Raw genomic sequence first — 21,986 nt, 5'->3', positions numbered from 1 at the left:
CCCATCATACCACTCACTGATACCTGAGAGCAAAAATGCCCAGAAAATATTGGAAGTCACCCAGAAGATAATTGAACTGCTGACGGGAGAGGTGAGCAGGGAATTCTGGGAGATTATTATGGGAGGTCTCTAGATGGTGACTGTATCATTGTGTGTGTCAGGTTCCTATAAGGTGTCAGGATGTCACTGTGTATTTCCCCATGGAGGAGTGGGAGTATTTAGAAGGACACAAGGACCTCTACAAGGACGTCATGATGGAGGACCACCAGACCCGCACATCACCGGGTAAGAGGAGACTTTATTGTAAAGGAGAGAGCAGTACGGAGGGTCCACCTAGACCCCCCATCATCTGATAAACACATAGAGACAATGTATTCAGTCAGTGTGTGTGTTTCCAGTAATGGGAACCAACCAGAGAGATGTCCCCATCCTCTGTATTCCCGATATTCCACACAGGAAGATCAGGAGATCCCTCACCATCATCAGGTAGGTGGAGCTAAGGGCCCCATAAACCCACCAGAGAGATGTCCCCGTCCTCTGTATTCCCGGGATTCCACACAGGAAGATCAGGAGATCCCTCACCATCATCAGGTAGGTGGAACCAATGATTTGGTATTGAAAATATACATAACTATACGGCCAAACGAGATTACTATCAGTGTTTTTTTTACTCTGCATTCAGGGTAAGACATCAAGGGACAAAAACATAAATTTTTCTGTTGGTGGTGGAGGAAAGCCTGTGGATGATCATCAGACACTGGGGAAGTTGGAAGCTGTGTGGGTGAGAAATAAAGAGGAAGAAATTCCTGTGGAGATCGGCAAAGGTGAGAAAACTTTAGCTCAGCTTCGTATCTTTTCTCTTCATCATTCATCTTTGGGTACTGGGTCTCCTTGGTTTGTATGGATGGAAAACGTACTCATAGACATGATAGTCCAAGGACACAACCAACGAATGCTGATTCTTTAGGTCACAATCATAGATCACAGTGGCACTTTCAATGCAGAATGTTTCTTATAGTCACAATTGATATCATCCTGGAATATTTTTCACCCTTGGAGTGCTGGCAAGGCTGGCAATTTATTAGAGGTTACCTTAGATAAATGGACCTTCGGTAAACTTCAGGAAAAATGAAAATGGTCTAGAACTTGTTTTTTTTTTTTTTTATGTCCTTTCTGAGACAGTTGAAGATCTTTGAAACATTACAAGTTGTAAAAACGTGACCTTGGTGAATCAGTGCCTGACTGATGATATGAATATCTGAGTGATACCTTCAGTCCCCAGCACAATGAGCACCAACCCTTACCATTTGTGGTCTATCAACATGGAAGATGTTGATTGTCCTCTTTCCAAAGAGACACTTCTTAATTTTTAATAAGTTCATCGTTAACGTCTTCTGGTCAACCCCCGACCACAGATAGTACTCGTCCAGCTGAAATTTTATTCACTTTACAGAAACTGTAACAAGGAACCTCTTATTATGTGGGCACATCATACATCAGCTAGTGGCCTAAAGAGTTTTATGAAGACATTGAAAGAGTGTCTCAGTCCAGTCGTGTCACTATAGGGTGCTGACTTCACCAAGTAACTCCATCTGAGGAGATGAAACCAAGATGACTGTCAGGTCCTTTTTTGCTCCATGGGCCACAAAAGACCTGTCTCTGTGTGACCTGTTGGACCTTGACATGGTCAACCACCTGTTGGTCCCTTTACCGCTCTTCATTTCCAGACTAGTCCCTAAGTGCCAATCTGTTGTTTGGGGTGATCTCTGTACAACAGTAGAAGTATAGTGCTGGTCATTAGGGGAGAGCGGTGCAGGAACTTGTAATCTGTCCAGTGGAGATGTAGACGTAGGGCTATAGAGAGTTGTTTCTTGACAAATATTTATGGTACATGCAGGAGCCAGACCAACTTTGAAGAAGAGGAGGAGGCCCATCAACCTTCATACTGCACACAGACCGAGAGAAGAAGACAGTTTTGGTGAGTTTGACTTTAAAGTCCAATACCAGGAGCGGAGCAGACCTAATTATGTTCATTTAATCAAAGCAAATGAAAAGAAAATATTTTCAGCCAGTAGGGGCAATAAAAAAGGTTCTTTTGCCCTGTGTAAAAATGTTGATTATTGCAATCAGATCCTATGATTAGAGATCTGTCTGCAGAATAATTGTTTTTTGTTTTCATTTCACAGATGTGGAAGTGGAGACCCACACTGACTTAGTTAACCATAAATTAGCTTACTCTGCAAACAAAGGTATTTTTTCATGTTCTACATTGTTTCTTTCAATTTTTTCTAAACATGTTGACTCCTTTAGAGCTGAGATTTTTTTAGGAACTTTGACAGTACTTCCAGTTTGTTGTGGTCCATGTTGATGCCCATTTATCAGGGATGGTCTAGTGCAAGGCTGAACAAGCGCCCAGGCCCCAATGTTGATTGAGGGCAAAACGTTTTTATTTTTTAAGGAGGTGGACCCAATATTGGGCCTGGCTTCTGGGTCTTTCAAATGGCTTTGTGCTTTTGTTGGAAGAGCCTTGTGAAATATTGGTGGCAGATGGGTCATTGTGGTTGTGTCCTAAAATATAGACCCGGGGGTTGCATGATGGCAGCATGAGGACGGGTCTGCCTAAAGCTCCGTCCTCAGCCCTGATTTTAGTCCAGACCTGGTGTTATCATGGGCACTGTCTCACACCACAACCTGGACAGGAAAAGACCCCAGCTTCCTTTTCCTCCGTGGATTGATACATATTCCTTGGACGGGAGTGAACTGGCCGAGTATATCCTTTTATGTGTGCCTTTCATAGGTTTTTGCCCTTTGCTTATTGTTAATGTCCATTTGATATGGTGTGGTTACTTTTCCGTAGGGAATTGGCAGAGAGTGTTTTGCTCACTGTGTCACCATTGGTCCCAAAACCTGCGGTTATACTTTGTTTCAGAATATGTGCACTTTACACTTTACTCATTATGTGTTGCTATTGGTCTTATTGAATTTGCCTTGTTATGACACAGTTTCTTGTTTTATGAATATTAAATAGAAGCTAGACTCGTTATTCCGTTACACAACCCCCAAATACTTGGTCCTTACAATTATTCAGGGACAAGTGGTACATCCACTCCTTTAGTATTGTCCCTATAGTTCCCCCCCAGACTCTACTTTTATAGGTCCTTCAATTGTTCACTGCCCTCTCATCTCTACCTCCGTGCTCGTTTCTTATTTTCTACATAGGCGTTAAACTGCCATCCATTAAAGTGGTCTCTCTCAATGCCAAGGGGCCTAATATCCCTAAAAATGGACAGCCATTCTGCAGGATCTCCATAGATTGAAAGCACGAGTGGCGTTTCTTCAAGAGACCCACTTCCGCTCGGATAAAATCCTGAAATTGACTGATCACAATTTCTAATAGGTATACCATAGTTCATCAGCATCCAAAGCCAAAGGCGTGAATATTCTGGTGTCTAAAAGAGTCCCCTGGCAAATCAGGGAGAGTTGGTGTGATTTAGAGGGCAGGCTTTTGTTTATTAAGGGTCTTGTCGACTCTAAACATGTGACGTTAGCCACTGTGTATGCTCCTAATACAAAATCAATTGGCTTTTCTACAAATGCCCCTCCGTAAACTATCTGAATTTAGGAGGGTGGGGATTTTAATGTTTTTGTGTCTTCCTAACGAAAAATTTCCGTAAGCTGCTATATGAATACCAGCTTTGTGACATTTGGTGGATACAACATCAACGGGTCAACGTCAACTCGTGATTTTACTTATTATTCTGCTCAAGTGTATTCACGTATAGACATGTTTTCTTTTTCCTTTTTAATGCAAGAGTTCAGAAATACATAACATTGCTCTTTCAGACCATGCGCCTATTGACTTGGTTGTCAATATTTCAGAAAGAGCAGGGGGAGACAATTTCTGGTGTTTCCATCCATTAATGATTGCCAATCTGACTACCCAACTGTCTTATTTTTTCATTGAGAATATTACCCCTGATTCCCACCCTATTACGATGTGGGCTCAGCATAATCCCTTTGTCGGAGACATTTTTATGGAGCACATATAAAGCATGCATGAGAAGCCCAAACAGTTAGGTTACTGCAGGAGATCCATGATCTTCAATTGACCCACAAAAAGAACATTGAGTTGAGATTGCGTCAGACCAGAGAGCAACTACAGTCTTTAGGTTTCGCTAAAGCAAGGCCGCTCTGACTAAATGCCGCGGCTGATTTTTTGAGTTCAGCAACAAGTGCAGTAGGAGCTTAGCTAATGCCTTGCGTATACAGAGAGCTAAAATGTATGTGTCTAAGATTGCAGATAATAGGGGAAACATTCATCATAGGCCCAGGGATATCTCCAATATTTACTGGGACTTCTATAATCGTCATTAAAATTTGCGGTCCCATTCAGGGCCAACTGTAGAAGGGTCTCAGACTAATTCAATCCGAGACTATTTAGTTTCTTTCAAAATGCCAGTTATGCCCGCTCGGTATCGGCAGACTGGAGAAACCCATTTCTATTGAGGAGCTTTCGTGGGCAATTAAAGATTCGGCTTCTGGAAAGGCACCAGGGCCTGACGATAAAGTACTAAAGAACCCTACTGAGTTCACAATTCTTTGAGGCCTTTAATAACCTTTTACCTTTTAGGACATTTTAGAGGCCCACATAACAGACCTAAGGTAGGAAAAGACCCAACGTCATGCACTAGTTATAGGCCCATCTACCTATTGAACGTTGATGTGAAGCTGTACACTAAGATCTTGGCAGCTTGCCTCACATCGCTCATACAAAACCTAATACACCCAGATCAGGTTTGTGCCCAAACGTGAGGCAAAGGACTATACCACAAAGGCCTTAGATGCCATTCACGTGGCACAAAGCAAAGAACACCAACTCGTGCTTCTCTCAAGTGACGCAGAGAAAGCCTTTGATTAAACTGGAAATGTATTGAGCAATGAGGCAATGGAGTTAGCTATGATTTGCAGGACACATGCATAGTTCCATATCCTGCACTTTTCCGCACACGGGGATTCCTACAATACTTCGGCCCTCACTCTCTCTTTATATATAGGCAAGTGGCCCTCAGTGTTCTTTTCACAACCAATGGCTTGAGCTGCAGCCACGGAGGCACGTCTTCCCAAGGAATTCTTGTTAGGACCAAATTCAACAGCCTTTTCAGGTACTATGTTCATCTTTAAACTTTACCCTAATTTAATGATGAACTTTATTGGTTCTCTCTGTACACATATCATTTTTTAACCAATATATACATTACATTTATAGGCTTGCATTTTCATTTGGGAGTCATTTGATCCTGTGTTTTGTCTGTGATACATGTATAAGCATACAACCAACCAGTCATCATTCCAATCTGTGAGTTTAATAAGTATATTTTCCTTTATTAATCTTTACTTTTTTCTTTATATATATATAAGGGTTATCACCTAAAATGTAATTACCGTATTTTTTGCCGTATAAGACGCACTTTTTCTTCCCCAAAACTGGGGGGGAAAAGTTGCTGCGTCCTATACGACAAATGTGTTATAAAATAATTAAAATAAGATACTCACCCGATACCCGATCCTGCGTGTGTCTCTTCTCCTCTCTGCAGCAGCGTGTGTCTCTTCTCCTTTGTGGCAGCATCGTGTCTTCTCCTGGCTTCAGTGAAAGAAGCCGGCACAGCGCCCCCTGCTGTTCCCTGTCCTAACTGCCGTACAGTGGAAAAAAAGCACAGAGTGATCAGAAGGGGAATTTGAATGGCACAGAGTGATCAGAAAGGAAATTTGAAAGGCACAGAGTGATCGGAAAGGGAATTTGAATGGCACATGAGTGATCAGAAGGGGAATACCGGTATGAATGGCACATGAGTGATCAGAAGGGGAATAATCTTTCAGAATCTTTTTTTTCTAGATTTTCCTCCTTTAAAATTGGTGCGTCCTATATTCCGGAGTGTCTTATATGGCGAAAAATACGGTATCCTATGTAATATCTATATTCCTTACACTTGTCTCCCATAATGGGTTGCTATTTTATGCAAATATTATTTTTTGGATCTCAGTTATGTTCACTTTACTGTATAACTATACTATATATGCACAACAGTGTTTTCTGCATAATATAATTAATGATTACAGTATACTACAGTGTACCACCAAACATTGCAATACCCCTGAGGAAGCCCCTAGCAGGCGAAATGCGTCGGGTACTCTCTGAAATGTTTGCCCACTACAGATTTCCCGATTTCTGGACTACTGTTTGTAAATCCATGACTAGTTGTTGACTGTATATCATAATTAATGATAACGGTATACTACAGTGTACCACCAAACGTTGAAATACCCCTGAGGAAGCCCCTAGTAGGCGAAATGCGTCGGGTACTCTCTGCAATGTTTTCCCGCTACAGATTTTCAGGTTTTTATCTGGATTTCTGGACTACTGTTTGTAAATCCATAACTGGATGTTGGCTGTATAGTGCCACGTTTTGATGGCCTCCCTACCAGATCACTTACAACGCTAAGAATCTTGAATGATTTACATTGTATTTTTAGGAAGCAATTTATCATTAATAAAAATCTTTCCAATAAGACCCGGCTGCCTTGTCTTTATTCATTTATATTTCTATAATTTGGGGTTAGCAAGTATCCCTATGCATCCCTATGTTTAATCTATTAGGGCATTGGTCGCCCGCCAGTAGTCAATGGACCATTGGTGGTTCACGAGAAAATTTTAGTGGTCCATGGAAAAATGTGGACATTATTTGCAATTTTTATGTTTTATTAATAATAAAACAAAAATAATATTGTAATAAATTCTTATATTCTGAATGACAATTTTGCCTTTATATTGCACCAAATTCACAAACTGTACTGGAGACGTAAAAACAAAGCAGGCGCAGCGTGACGTCAGTGTAGTATTAAGTTGTATGAGGCGACTAATGCCGAGCCGTACGCTTCAGTATTGAAACAATACCATTACAACAGTCACCCCGCTCCGCCAATACCGATTCTCATCCCATTGTTTTATTTTATTTGTTTCTCAGATGCTGTTTTAGGTAAGTAAGACCTCTAATGGCATCAAATAGTTTGACTTTGATAACTATCATTCCTTGTTTGGTCTTAGAATGAAATAAAACCTATAATAAGTGAGAAAAAGCAAAAAAATATTTTGCATTTCTTTAATAATACCAAGGGGAATGCAACTAATGGTAACAGTACAACGATTTTGTACTGAGAATAATAAATCTGATTTACATGTTAGCGAGTGTCCTGATTCCAAATCTGAACTCAGAATTTGACGATCACTTTTAGGGTATAGGCGTGCTATAGCTGTTCCAATGGTCAGTAATAGGGTAATGTATTTTGACATGGGAACATTATACCAGTGCAATGCAGAAACCACTATGTCTGCTGCCAGCTGAATTACGCCCCCTGGTGGCATGCATGTTCCGGCACCGGCTGTCGGGGCAAGTCAGGGAGCTGATGTCAGAATTAGTTATATAAGGGAGATGGACCTAGGGCTTGTCTCTAGTGCGAAACCATCTTATTGGATAGTACAGCTAGGCCATAGTGAGTCTGTTTTGTAGTAAAGATGAGTAGTCGCAGCTGTGTTAATAAACTGGACAATTTTTGCTACCTTTGTGGTAAATATACCCTGTGTGATCAATGCAAGAACCTAAGCAAGAGGGTGAGATTTCCTTTACAAGTATTAATTTGGATGCGAAGCTGGAGATCAGGATAAAATCTGGGCACCTCATATCTGCTGTGAGGTGAGTTACGTTGGCCTAACACAATGGCTGAATGGGAAAAGGAATAAAATGCCTTTTGCCAAAAGACCATCATTAGGACTGCTACTTGTGTATGAGTAAAATTGTTGGGTTTTCGAAGAAGTCAAAAGTCGTCTATCCCGATTGTGAATCTGCTCGGAAGCCAGGGCCACACGATGCAGAGAATCCAGTGCCAGTCCCCCCCTTCATCTATTGTTACTGACAATAACATGTCGGATGGGGAACAGGAGGATGATGTCGATGTTAATGAATGGTATGAACCCCCGAATTGAAGAGGGTGAGCCACATTTTATTAGCCAATCAGATTTAGATGATCCAGTAAGGGACTTGTCAAAAAAGAAGTCTGAGCTGTTAGCCTCCAGATTATAGAGGAATTTGCGACAAAAAGGAACAACAACTTCACACTTTCGTGATCGTGACACAACCATATTACAAGTTATTACAAGCTGGAAAACGACATTTGCTTCTGTACCGACAGTGAGTGGTGTAATGATGGAGTTAGGTTACGGATAAATACCGGAGCAGTGGAGATTGTTCATAGACTCGAGCAAAGCAAGTATGAAAGTTGTATTGCTGCATAAAGGCAACTAAGAACCTTCTGTTCCTCTTGCGTATGCGGAGGGAATGAAAGAGACATCCGAATCCATGGAGGTCATTTTGAAATTGAAACGTTTGTGGTGACCTGATGGTGGTGGCACTCCTTCTTGGCCTGCAATACAAAATATATGTGCTTTCTGTGCCTGTGTAACATTCATGATGACAGCAACCATTACAAAGTGAAAGAATGGCCACCCAGACCTAAACACACTGGTGGCCAGTACAACGTGAGGCATAAATCACTCCACACAAAGTTTACCTTCTGCCACTTCATATTAAACTCGGATTATTGAAAAACTTTGTCACTGCAATGGATCGTGATGGTTTGGGTTTTCAGTATCTGAAGGACAAATTTGGAAAAGGTATAACAGATGCCAAACTGAAAGCAGACATTTTTGTTGGTCCCCAAATCTGTAATTTGATGCGTGATGCCACATTCAGAGACAAACCCAAGCCACTGAACTTGCTGCTTGGGATTGATTTCTGCGAGATGCACAAAACATTCTAGGCAACCAGCGAGCTGAAAACCATGCTGAACACGTGAATAACATGCTAACAGCATACCATCAACTTAGAATTCATTTCTTACATTCCCATCTGGACTTCTTCCTACAAAATTAGGGTGATGTGATTGATGAACAAGGGGAGAGGTTCCACCAGGACATTTCTGTTATGGAAACAAGATATCAAGGCCGGTGCAACCCCAATATGTTATGTATAGATATATAGAGATTACATAGTAACTGCGAACGAGAGAATGTAGCTAATCACGTCTATACGCGTAATTAACCTAAGATCCTGACGTCCTAGGCAGAATCGGACTTCAGATTTGGATTCAGCGCACTTGGTTTAGTATAGAACACATGGATTAGACAAAGTAGCAGACATATTTATTTTTTGTGATGCAGTGTAATAGTAACAATAGTAAAACTTGACCTAACCGTGAGTTGATTAATGAATCAGCGCCTCCACAGTCCTTGTCAGCACCATTAGGAAGATCATTATTTTACAAACGTATTTATCTTTTTTTAAAAATTCAAATAAATGGTCCACCGGATTTAAAATAATGAATTTGGTGGTCCGTGAGGTCGGAAAGGTTGGCGACCACTATATTAGAGCATACCCTTCCTACTGGTCTTTGTTTTGCTGCTCCATTCTGATTGAGCTTGACACAGGTTTCACTCCACCTTATTAGTTGAAATGGGCTTTAAACATTGATCAAATTGACCAAATTCTCTCAACAGCACAATCTTCCTCTATCAGCTCTACAAATCAGGAAACCGGTTATAGAATTCTTACCAGGTCATATAAAGTGCCGCCCCGGTTGCGCTAAATGTTTTTGAAGGCCTCGGACACATGCTGGAAGTTCTGCGGAGAGACCCGGGAACTTTTCTACATGTTTTTTGGGAGTGCCCGGGGGGTTTGTCAATTCTGGGAGAGAGTGTATCAACTCCTTCTGAAGTTTACTGATTTTCAGATGCTCTTTGAAGCAGGATTTTTTCTCCTATACCGTACAACAATACCGAGGAAAATCGATGCACTTTGAAAATTGATCGATGCACTTTGGCATCAGACAGGGACACCTACTGTCTCACAATAGTTGATGAGAGTTATTGGAGGCATGGAGGACAGGCATAATCAAAGATGGCTTTATCGGGTCCGGTTCCGAGACTCATCTGATTATTTAACGGCCCTTTAGACAGATATGTAAATGTTTATTCCAAGCAAATATGTACAGGATTTAGAGTTTATAAGTCTCTTTGTAATCTGGGCCCTGCATTTTTGTCTCCTCCTATTATTATTATTATTAAACAGGATTTATATAGCGCCAACATGTAACACAACGCTGTACATTAAATAGGGATTGCAAATGACAGACTAATACAGACAGTGATACAGGAGGAGAGGACCCTCCCCCGAAGAGCTAACAATCTAGTAGGTGGGGGAATTTCACTCCACTTGCGCTCGGCTGCAAGAACAGACTTTTGTAGCTGTTTGGGGTTGTTGTTGTGGTCTCCTCATTGCAGCACCATCCTCTCTATACTCCCCTGCACCCTCTTTAATCACTTATTATAATTTTCCAATTTTCCCTTCTCCAATAATAAGTTATCCCCTATTATATTATTTATATTTGAAAATGTGAGTTGAGTTTGAAAGGACTGCAACCCATTGTTGGGTTCTATTGACGTTGGGTCTTTGGAAAATGTATATACCTTTTTTCTATACTACTATGTTGTTGCGAATTGTATTGTAAAACTCAAATAAAAAAATATAGACGTGCACGGGAATGAACACTTGTAGGACCTTTGATATAAGAACACCTAAAGCTGAGATGATTCCTAAACCTTAAAACCATTTGTCTTTCCTTATAACAGCAAGGAAAAGAGCCATGGCGTTCCACTTTAACGAGCTCTATGAGATCACCAAGTTTCTGCTCTATCACGGCTATGGGGAGAGCATCCCGGGACGAGTCCATGAACATAAAAGCCAACTTCTGACACAGCTGTCCTCCCACCTCTACAAGAAGTTTGGAATGACCAGAACCAAGCGCCAGATCCAGAAGCGTTACTCCGATCTAAAATCCCGAGAGCCAAAAACATTTATGAAAATAAAGAATAGAATTCTGAAAGGTAGGTAAGCAGCTCGGTACACGTTCCATCACTTATAGCGTTTATATATATTTATATTTAATCTTCTGTTTCTGGATTTTTAGAAGTATCTCGGAGGAGAGTCTCAGATTCAGAAAGTGAGGTTTCAGAAGACGAGTTGCAAAATGAAGTAAACGTAAGCATGGCCTCGGTGGAGATTCAGGAGGCTCTGGTGTCCAGCTATATCCAAGCCGATGATATGCAGGTAAAGTATTGAGGGGGGCAGGAATGGTGGTTTTGTGACTCATTCCTGTAAGAGCTTCATCTTAAAGTTCTTGTGGGCAGAAGTTTCCCGACTCTTCACCCACTGACCCTGATTTGACAGATAGGTGCATGCACAGAAATTTTTGGATAGATTAGAGAATGGTTAACCTCCCCTTCCCATCCCCTCCAGACCTGGTCAGACTATTTTTAGTTGCCCACAAATGTAGCAGAAGGCCATCTGTACATTGTGAATCCAATACCCCAAGTCCACCAACAAAAACTTTACTTTCATTCTTGAGCCTTGATGAAGGAGCATCGTTGGACAACCGAAACACATTGGCTTTTTTTCTTCAGATTTAACGTGAACTTTTTTTGATGAACAGTGCTGTGTATCTACTATGGCAATGGCCTACTGGTACATAGAGAAGGCTGCGTGTGGGCACTGGTGTCACAGAAGCACATTCTCTTTAGTTCTCTGGGAAGCCTCCACAGGAGGCTGGAACGGTATTGGTGGGATTGCTCCCGTTCAGCCATCAATGAGGTTGTCATTGGCCTCGGTGCTCCATGCTGGCCAATCACATTCTATCCTTATCAATGACAGCCTGCCACGAAACTTGTTGCTTTTTTAAGTTATTGATTGTCTCCTGATGATGAAATCTGTTTTTCTTTTCTTGCGGACCCATCCAGGTGACACAGTCCTGCCAGAACCACATTGTACAAGATGAAGACTTCCTAAATCTTCTTCCTATAGGGTATACGTCTTCTGAGGTCTACAACTCCCCGGAGGAACCCTACACAGAGAAGGAGGGCAACACTCATATAGAGAAGATCGAACAGTCCCTGCAGGCTCTACAAGTGAAAATGGATCAGTTACTGAGCAGCCTGGCGGCAGGGCGGGACCGCTCCTGAAACTATTTCTTTTTACAATAATATATATTTTACAATTTGTTTTAGCAGAATTACTTGAAAACTGAATTATTTGGATGAGGTTCCGTTGCACAGAAATTCACCTCAAGAAAAAAACAGTCAAAAACATTTTTTCTTCAGTCCACGCTCCTTTAGGGCGTCTCTGCTGCCACAAGGGTACCTCCCCCGAAGAGCGGGACTTTGTTTTCTGAGCCACCAGGTATAACTTCACCTTCTGAAATATATACGTGACTAAACGGCAACCTCACCAAGTGGGAAAGAAATACAGCCAGGCTGGAGATCTAATTTAGGACTGCTCTCCCTTTTGTTGAGTTCCCGGCTCTGTACACCTACTGTGCCCAATGTATGGGGTTCATCCTGTAAAGATCCAGAACGCCCCACTCCCCTGTAAACCCATCCCCCATGTTCTATGGTGTCCCTCACACTATGATGTCCCTATATACACCATCTAAGGACCATGACAGCATATTTTCAGTGAGGGACTGGTAACGCTCATACATCCATGCTGGTCTTTCCCCCTTCACTGACATCATTCTCTATCTCCATTGTGAGAGGACCCCACCACTGGACAGACAATAAGAAGTGCCCATGCCACAGTAAAGACAGAGAGGAGACCTGGTGCTTGAGCATCACGTGATCATGGCTTGTGGAGTAAAAAGGGGCATTTAAGGTTTCCCCCTTGTGTTTAGGTAATCATAGGATTACTTAGATCCCCCATCATCTGATAAACACATAGAGACAATGTATTCAGCCAGTGGCACTGATTCATTAAAGCTCTCCAAGGCTGGAGAAAACACACTTTCATCAGTGAAGCTGGGTGATCCAGCAAACCTGGATTGGAATTCTTCAAAGTCATTTTCTAGCAAAGGTTATAAAATCCTGGACCAGATCCATTCCAGGTTTGCTGGATCCCTCAGCTTCATTGATGAAAGTGTATCCTCTCCAGCCCTGGAGAGCTTTAATAAATCAGGCTCAGTGTGTGTGTTTTCTACAGATGGGTCTAGTAACGGGAACCCACCAGAGAGATCTCATCTGTATTCCTGGGATTCCACACAGGAAGGTCAGGAGATCCCTCACCATCATCAGGTAGGTGGAGATGATGGTCTAGAAGTGATTACAAACTATCAGATGATAATAATTCTTACATTTAATAGGGTTCTTGTTTAGGATGAATATCTGATGAATGTGAAAGTTGAGGTTAAAGAGGAAGAAGAGGAGACATCTGTAAGGGGTAATCAGCAGTCTACAGAGGAGGTTGGGATGATGGAGACAAATAAAGAGGAGGAACCCTGTCTAGATATCAGCACAGGTAAGTCATGGATGTTGGCATTTCCATTTCCTTTTTATTAGTTGGATGTATGAAAAATGATGAAGGAATAGGGAATGAAGTTAAGGATTGAAGTAGTTTTGAGAGTTCATTCAAGTATGAGGATTGATGAAGGTACAAGTGTCTATGAAGGTATATGAGTTTATGGTTGAAGGTATGAGGATTGATGGTTGAGGGTTGATGAAGCTTTGAGGAATGAAGGTTGAGGGTTCTTGAAGGTATGAGGAATGATGAAGGTATGATGTTTGATGGTTGATGAATGATGAAGGTATGAGAGTTCATGGTTGAGAACCTGTAGAACTTTCCATCGTTGGGTCAGATGAGATTGGATTATCATTGGTGGACCATTATGAGACACCCTGCTCAGCTCTTCATCAGAGGTTTTTTGGGTGGGAAGAAGTTGTAGGTGGGTGACGGCCCCGGTATTGTCACCACCTTTCAGTAACCACTTTCCCGTTATTAGGGAGAATGTGCCGGGTGGTGCGCCTAGCTACAAGGGTTTTGGGAGAACACGCACTTCATGTCTGGACTTGTTCCCTTTTAGGGTTTTGTTTTGGTCCCAGGAGTTACAATATGGTAGCCCTCTCATTAGAGAACCTGTAATTGGTTGGTTTGTGTTTGTACTTTCTGCATGGTGTGGGTTTATTAAAATTCACACTTCTATATCTCCAGGTAGGCTGGACATCCATGTTGCCTTGGAAAGACATTTCACCGTCTCCTTAGCAGATGGCAGCGCTGTCACTGGGAACAGAGAGCTTCCTAGACATCAGAGTGTTCACATAGGAAAGCCTCAGTTCTCATGTGTGTGGGAAAGCTTTTAACAATAGAAGTGTCCTTGCTTACCACCAGAGAACGCACACGGGGGAGTGTCATTTTTATGTTCAGAGTGTGGAAAAAGTTTCACCCGGAAAGGAAACCTCCTTGCACACTAGAAAAGTCACACTGGGGAGCTTTCTAATTCGTGTTCAGAGTGTGGGAAACATTTCTTACAGAAAGGGGATCTCCATATACACCAAAAAATTCACGCTGGCAAGACTCCTTTCCCAGTGTATTGTCATATCACATACCGGGGTATCACTATACGCCAAAGGGAACCTTCATATTGGACAAGTACTGACCCATGTGGTGGATGTAGTGGGGGCGTGGATATGTCTGGAGAGATTGATGTAAAGTAATATGGTCCTTTATTCCCTACAGACAGCTCCAAAACTGTGGTCATACATTCAGGCTTCTTGTGTTCATCACTGATTCAACACTTCAACGCTGATGTTTTGTACAATTTCTGTGTGCCGGGAACCCGCTCTTCACAGCTTACAGTCCATGGGCGCTACATCCCATATCAACACCAATCTACGCCGCCATCTAGATGGTCACTCCCTACACTGCCATCTGAATGGTCACTCCCTACACTGTCTGCACTGCCATCTGAATGGTCACTCCCTACACCACCGTCTAGATGGCCACTTCCTACACTATATTCTACATGTTCTATCCCTAAACCACCATCTTGATGGTCACTTCCTACAACGCCATCTGAATGGTCACTCCCTACACCACCGTCTAGATGGCCACTCCCTACACCGCCATCTGAATGGTCACTCCCTACTCCGCCATCTAGATGGTCACTTCCTGCCATCTAGATGGTCACTCCCTACACCACCATCTGGATGGTCACTCCTTACACCGGCGTCCTAATGGCCACTCCCTACCCCCCCATCTAGACGGTCATTCCCTACACCGCAATCTGAATAGTTACTACCTACACTGCAATCTTGAAGGTCACTCCCTACACCCCCATCTATTGAATAGAATTATCTCCACTGGTATACCACAAGGTTCACTTCCACTCTGCCCAGGTTCCCTATCTACCATCACCACCAGTCTCCGACCACTCCCATAACCCCCATTACCCCTTTAACCCAAAGGCCTATACAGCCTCACTACCACCTCCGGTACTTCTCATTGCATTCACTTTCACAGTTCTATTAGGCCTCCACCTTAGGACTCTGACCATACCAAACATTTCTCCTTCTCCAACCCCTGCAGTCGGGGTCCCCATATATTTTTTGTATTTCTGAGAAATTGGCTGTAAAAAAGCCTAGCCTGCATGTGGCCCTCAAGGACCAGAGCTGGACATAAGTCCATGAAGATGAGGAACAAAATAGGAAAATATTGTAGCCAGCAGCACTTATATGCTCCACAAGGTGGCGATCTTACTCAATGAATCCCAGAGACAGGAATTGATGTCATGTATCCCCAAGTAGTTCCGGGTGAAAGGTGAATTGGAAGGACTGAAAAGGAGACATTATTGGAACTGGCAGCTGAGGGGGTATGAAGATAATATTTTGATTTCCATCCAGTGATACCCAGTCAGGTCTGTTACTAAGGGGTTACCTGAGAATTCACAGCAAGGAGTGTCCTTTTTTATGTTTAGAGTGTGGAAAAGGTAAAACCTTTTCCACACTCTAAACAGAAAAAGGACCTGCACAACCACCAGACAGTTCATGCCGGTGATAATCCTTTCCCATGTGCAGTGTGTGGGAAAAATTTCCCCTGAGGAAGAACTTTTTATCTCACACCAGGAAACCCCCATTGGACAAACCTCCATTTCATGTTCGCAGTGCGACAAGCGTTCCTGGCATAAGAAAAACCTCAACGCCCATTTCAAACTGCACTCTGGAACAACGCTTTCCTGCCCTGACTGGCAAATGTTTCATAGAGAAAAGTCAGCTTATCTATCACCAAAGGATTCACACTGGTGAACGTCCTTACACCTGTACGGAGTGCGGGAAAGTTTTATACAAAAAAGTCATCTCCTAAGTCACCAGAAGATTCACAGCGGGGTTCGTCCTTTCTCATGTTCGAAGTGTGGGAAAGGTTTCCCCCTGGAAAGCTGATCTTCATAAACATCAGACAGCACATAATGGCCATCAGTTTTATGCTCCGACTCCAGGAAATGCTATTTTTACAAAGAAAATCTCCTGATGTTCCATACGCTTTGTCATGTCCAGAGTGTGGGAAATGTTTTGTGTTGTTTTGTGTTTGAAAAGAACTTATGGAGAGAAGTCATAGGGGTGGGCAAACATTCCTCATCCTATGCAGATGTTTTAATAAAGTCAGACTAATCCTTAACCTGAATTGTGTTACGTACTAACCACAGCAATGATCCTGACCTCTGTTTGATCTGCGCACCTCCTTTATAGCTGGTGATGTCATAAATTGGTGATCTAGTAGTCCTCCAGCTGGGGGGGGGGAGTCCAGTAGTCCTCCAATATATGGAAATATTTAATAGGCCTTTTGCTGTTGGGGATGTCTGGTAGTCCTCCAGTAGAAGTATCATAGATGTCCAATAATAATGAATGTCTAATAGTATTCCAGGAGAAGGAAATGTCTAGTAGTCCTCCAGTGGAAGGGGATGTCTAGTAGTCCTCCAGCAGATAGAGATGCCTAGTCGTCCTCTAGTGGATGGGTCTATCTAGGGGTTCTGCAGGTACAGGCATGTCTAGTAGTTCTCCAGTGGAAGTATCATAGATGTCTAATAATAATGGATGTCTAATAGTATTCCAGCAGAAGGATCCTCCAATCGACGGCTGTCTATAAGGACCCTAGTGGAGGGGAAGTCTAGTAATCGTCAAGTGTATGGAAATATCCAGTAGTACTCAAGTGTAAGGAAATGTTTAGTCCTGTAGTAGTTGGGGATGTCTGGTAGTCCTCTAGTTGAAGGGGATGTCTAATAGCCCTCCAGCACATAAAGGTGCCCAGTAGTGCCTCAGTGGATGGGTATATCTCATTTTGTAACATTTTTGGATTGTGGTGTGCCTCAGGACGTAAAAAATGTGCCATGGCTCAAAAAAGGTTGAAAAATACTTCTCTAGTGGACGGAATGTCTAATAGTCCTCTAGCAGATGGGCTTTGTACTAGTCCTCCAGCAGATGTACAGGGGGATCAGGGAACGTGGAACCTACATACATGATGTGAGGCCATTATCCAATGAGGACGAGCTTAGAAACATGGAAAACTCAGTAAAACCAATGTCATATCTAGCAGGAGAGGAGCCAGAGATGTAGAAAGAAGACTTGCTGGGGAAACTACAGCGGACCATCAATATAAGGACCGTCAGAACAATGGTGGAGTGAGGACCTCAGCTCAAAGTAGATGGAGAATGGGCAAGATGAGGACAACCTGTAAGGAATTATGAATATTATTGAGGGCAATATTTTATGAATATTAACGCAATAATATTTCTCCTGTAAGTTCTAAAGCGGTCATCAGCAAAGGAGAGAACACACAACAATTGAGTATTATCAAGGCCTACAAGCAATAGTTATCCTCCTTTGACCAGAACTATTTTGTGTCCCCTCCCTGGGTCACCTGTCCTCCCAACATTGACCCTTATCCTGGCTTTACAACACCTCTTTGTTGTGTCATCTTCCCATTGTCATGTCTCTATCAACATAAACTCCAAGTCCTTCACCTAGGCTTATACAGGTTTATCAACACTGATGGCCACATCTCGATTCCTTGTCCCAGGTATGATAAGAAGATACTGGAATTCCAATTGTTTCCTCCAAATGTGGCATTGAACAAACGCTGTATTTATTAGGGTGTTACCCCTCAAAAGATGTTTCTGGCATTATCACTAGGACAGAAAAGCAGAAAAACTTGTTTGGATGGAAAGGATCTATAAACAAAATATACAAACTGTGGTTAACGCAATGGATACACCATTACCAGCCTGGTTACACATAAACAAAGGGTATACAAAATTTATATTACAAAGGTACACAATTTTATTAATATTTGGCCATACCCTGGAAATCTTACAAACCCATGATTAGCCAAATCCTCGGCAAGGTGAACTTACTGTAGGTAGATATCTGGCACATACCATCTTTACCCTGATGCTACACAAGTGTTAGGAGATGCCTCAAAGTTCAGTATAGTTGTCCTTTGTGTGGTAAAGTCCCTATATTGCTCTCAGGTCCTCAAACATGTTGAACCTCATAATGTGTCCACAGTGCCTTGTAGGAGAGATGTTAGAGAGGCAGGTCAAACCCTTTCGCCAACGAATGGCTCTTCATACGGTAAGACGCCATTTCCTCACTGTAGGCCATGGCATGGACCATCTCAAGAGTATGGTGCTGATGAGGAACTAAACGTCATAGAAGCTGTAACAAGAACGTACATTCATACAAAACTTCTAAGGACAAGGATTGTTTTCATGGCTACCATGTTAGAGGAATTTCTGGCCTCTGACAATAAGGCTGTTCCTCCTCAAGCTTTTGACCATAGTTAAATGGAACCTTCAGAAGAACTTCGATCTTCATCATGTGGTGGGAACCCTTACCTTCTCATCAATCCTCCCAATAACACTCACAGGCTCTAAGTACTATCGATATATCATAGAAATAACCATTACTAATGATATACAGTATTGATGTATTCTTGCTTCTCTGCTATACTGACCCCAAAGAAGAACTACTGACCTCCACATGATTCTGGACTTTCTCTTTTCTTAGTCAATCACCGGTAACCATTTTAAGCTTTAAATACTATAGATAAGTCCTATAAACCATCACTAACCAGATGTGTTAGGAGAAAAAGTAACATAGCATTGCTGTTGTCTGGCCCTTTTAAGATGGATTGTTGTCCTCAATGTAACCAATAGCAGAGCATTACATGACAACATTAAACTGCTAGATCTTCGGCCAAGTGGTGGTTACCAACAATTGTCTCTTGGAAACTTACCATTTTCCAAATTGAAAGAAGCTCAAAAAATGGGATCTAAAGGGTTCCCAATATCTGTCATCTTAATAATTTAAGTTAGTCAATATAAGGTATCGTCTAGACTCTACGCGGAGGAGGGACTGATGGGATTGGTTCCCACTAAGGGACAATAGGGAGATATGAGCATGTGGTGTATGGCCCCAAGCACAACTTGACTACAAGAAAATGGCCATTGCTCAAAGGTCACATGATGGACCATGTGCTTTCACCAAGCGGCCATATTGAATGCTGGAAATGCCCATGCACTGCAGCCAATGAAATGTAGGCCTTTTGATGATGTCGTAATCATGTGACTGGAAAGGGCGGGGCAACTATAAAGCCTGGTGGCCAGTGAGAGGCGTACAGCACACAGAGGAAGTAGACGTTCAGAAGAGTTATGGCTGTTGGCTGAGAGGAGGGACAATTGTGGTCAGTATGTTGGTTCGTGTATGTGTGTGTGGAGATTATCCGTACCAATCCGTATCGATTTATAGCATGCTAGCAATATTCAAACTCTTTAATATGTAAACAGAGATTATACTGACGTATTGACATGGCACTAACCTAATACATGGTGCTGGACACAGATTCAGTCACATTCAACCCTTAAGTTCGTCTTTCTAATGATGGGTCACCGGTACCGTCACTCCACCCGAGATTTCCCATTTCATCAACAAATTTCTCAATCTCATCAGACGTGGCAGAATTTTGTTGTTTTCTGATCAACCAAAGATTGATGTGTCTAAAAACCAACCATAGTACAGATCGATGAAATGATCGTATTTATTAGTTAAGCCTGTCACAGAGTGTGTACCAATACTCCAAGTGTTGTAATGATGGACATTGTAATGGAAGAGGATTGATGTTGGCTCGGTGGCTAGCCCTTTAACTTCGTAGACCACTTGGATTTTCTGATTCGAGTCCTGGCCAATATCTGCATGGGGTCTGTATGCTCTCCTTGCATTAAAACATGGTTATAATTACCCCTTGTGCATGTATACAGATCAAGAAAACAGCCCCTGCTGTAGTCCAGTCAGGCAATCAAATATAGAGAGGCCATCTCTGGACATCTCTAGGTATGGTTGTCCTTCATGGGAGGGTCTCCTCCAAAGGCTGTGGTGCTCCCCAGGCCTAAAGATTAAAGGGGTGGATGGGTTATGGGTGTTCAGCAATCAGGCTTGATATACGTGATGAGGTCCAGAGGGAAGGTGGTGTGTGGACATATCCATTGTGTCCGGATGGTGACCATATCATTGTGTGTGTCAGGTTAATAGACCTGGTGACATCCTGACACTTTATATTTCTCCATGTAGGAATTGGAGCATTTAGAAGGACACAAAGATCTCTACAATAACGACAGGATGGAGTCAACTAAAAAAAGAAAAACAACAAACAGATCTCGCCGTGCTCGGAATTCTCGGGATACCACAGAGGAAGATCAGGTGATCCCTGACCATGATCAGGTAGGTGTTTAGTAATAACTGATAGTTTTGATTTATACCAAAGTTTATCCAACACACTAAATATTTTCTTATATATTCAGAGTGAAAGCCTCTGGGACAGTAATATTATCATCAAAGAAGAGTTTAAAATGGAGGATGATGAGTACGGGATGATAAAGGAGTTTCCAGACGAACACAAGGATCAAATAAAAATCATTGTTATGGATCCATCTATTGATAAAAGCCCACCTGAGAAATGTTCCCTTCCCTCAGATCCACATGATCCTTCACTGGAAAATCCCACCAACCCATACCAAGATGAGGTGGGTATTTTAAGGTCCAGAAGTTAAATTTTATTTCCAACTATCATATGACCTTGTTTCTGTAATATCTGTTTGTATATTTTGGGAAAAGGATGAAGAAATCCAACACATCAAAGTTGAGATTAAGGAGGAAGAAGAAGAGGCATTTGTATGTGAAACTCAGCAGTCTAAGGAGGGGGAACAGAGGAGTAAAAAGGGGAAATCCTCTGTGTATATTGACACGAGTAAGTAATATACCCTAAATCTCCCTTTCCCATTATAATGTCATGTCCCCAACAAATAAGAAGGAGATACTGTACACCATATGAAAGGTCCATCTCCATTCCTCAATATAACGTCATGTCCCTAACAAATGAGGAGGAGATACTGTACACCATATGAAAGGTCCAAAAAAAAAGACAATTTCCTGTTTGTCTTTGTCACTTCCGGTATGACGGCGATTTGCGTTTCATAGATCGGCCTTGCTTTTAGACGTCCAGCGAACAGTTTGTGCATTTCAAGTAATTTCCGGGTTCTGCGTTCCAAACCTCGTAGTGAGTCTGCCCGGGGATTGGAGCGGTGAGTAAATGAGGGCGGGGCTCTCCTGAGGACTACATCTCCCACAATGCACCGAGTGCTGGTCCTGGAAGATGCTTAGGCGGGAGTGAGGAGGAGAGGCTGCAGAATTACTCTGTGAAGGGGCAAGAGAGAAGAATAAGTTCAGTGACCCATAGCAACCAAGAGTTTAAAAATTAACCTATTACAACCAAAGATGTTGGCAGTAACCTATAGAAACCAAAGTTGCTATGACAGAGCTCTCTGCTAAGTGTAAATCCCGTAGCAACAAAACCTAGGAGCAGCTAAAGGATACGTGGATCAGCCCATAGCAACCAGGGGTAAATATATACCAAGATAAGTGCAGTAACCCATAGCAACCAATTGCTGTTTTATATTAGGTGGACTTCATTAAATGCTGGTGGGTTGCTTTGAGTTGCCCCACCCCACCC

At 42.3% G+C, this 21,986-nt stretch overlaps 3 protein-coding genes across 6 annotated transcripts in view; 2 read left to right on the top strand and 1 right to left on the bottom strand.

Moving 5' to 3' along the window:
• Positions 1 to 21,986, bottom strand: part of LOC140338992 (uncharacterized) — a 223,720-nt gene that overhangs the window by 33,542 nt on the left and 168,192 nt on the right. The gene's annotated exons all lie outside the window — the stretch shown is intronic.
• LOC140339819 (uncharacterized) overlaps positions 1 to 21,986 on the top strand; it is a 38,623-nt gene that overhangs the window by 10,814 nt on the left and 5,823 nt on the right. The window contains exons 8-14 of the mRNA XM_072424720.1: positions 683 to 824; positions 1,898 to 1,978; positions 2,187 to 2,249; positions 19,558 to 19,664; positions 20,549 to 20,698; positions 20,779 to 21,000; positions 21,092 to 21,224. Coding sequence (XP_072280821.1) covers positions 683 to 824; positions 1,898 to 1,978; positions 2,187 to 2,249; positions 19,558 to 19,664; positions 20,549 to 20,698; positions 20,779 to 21,000; positions 21,092 to 21,224 — 898 coding nt within the window. The remainder of the gene's footprint in view (positions 1 to 682; positions 825 to 1,897; positions 1,979 to 2,186; positions 2,250 to 19,557; positions 19,665 to 20,548; positions 20,699 to 20,778; positions 21,001 to 21,091; positions 21,225 to 21,986) is intronic.
• Positions 602 to 15,975, top strand: LOC140339130 (uncharacterized). Of its 3 annotated transcripts, XR_011922358.1 has the most exons (8): positions 602 to 824; positions 1,898 to 1,978; positions 10,739 to 10,993; positions 11,077 to 11,216; positions 11,903 to 12,341; positions 13,137 to 13,228; positions 13,297 to 13,451; positions 14,667 to 15,975. XR_011922358.1 is itself a non-coding variant. In XM_072423705.1 (5 exons), exons 3-5 carry the CDS (start codon positions 10,753 to 10,755, stop codon positions 12,122 to 12,124), a joined length of 603 nt encoding a protein of 200 aa, XP_072279806.1. In that variant the 5' UTR covers positions 602 to 824; positions 1,898 to 1,978; positions 10,739 to 10,752; the 3' UTR covers positions 12,125 to 12,898. The 3 variants fall into 3 exon arrangements, 1 of the variants encoding a protein (XP_072279806.1); XR_011922359.1 differs by lacking the exon at positions 1,898 to 1,978 and having other exon boundaries at positions 13,310 to 13,451; positions 14,667 to 15,974; XM_072423705.1 differs by lacking the exons at positions 13,137 to 13,228; positions 13,297 to 13,451; positions 14,667 to 15,975 and having other exon boundaries at positions 11,903 to 12,898.

This window comes from Pyxicephalus adspersus, chromosome 10, assembly GCF_032062135.1.
Source record: "Pyxicephalus adspersus chromosome 10, UCB_Pads_2.0, whole genome shotgun sequence".
NCBI classification, from domain to species: domain Eukaryota; kingdom Metazoa; phylum Chordata; class Amphibia; order Anura; family Pyxicephalidae; genus Pyxicephalus; species Pyxicephalus adspersus.
Note: the sequence above shows the minus strand (reverse complement) of the source record. Positions and strands in the feature narration are given on the sequence as shown.

Bases quoted from the DNA above. Each gene is read 5' to 3' on its own strand.
- LOC140339130 (XM_072423705.1), top strand. From the start codon at position 10,753: ATGGCGTTCCACTTTAACGAGCTCTATGAGATCACCAAGTTTCTGCTC. The intron at 10,994-11,076 runs GTAGGTAAGCAG...CTGGATTTTTAG, and splicing joins AAAGAATAGAATTCTGAAAG to AAGTATCTCGGAGGAGAGTC. The intron at 11,217-11,902 runs GTAAAGTATTGA...GGACCCATCCAG, and splicing joins TCCAAGCCGATGATATGCAG to GTGACACAGTCCTGCCAGAA.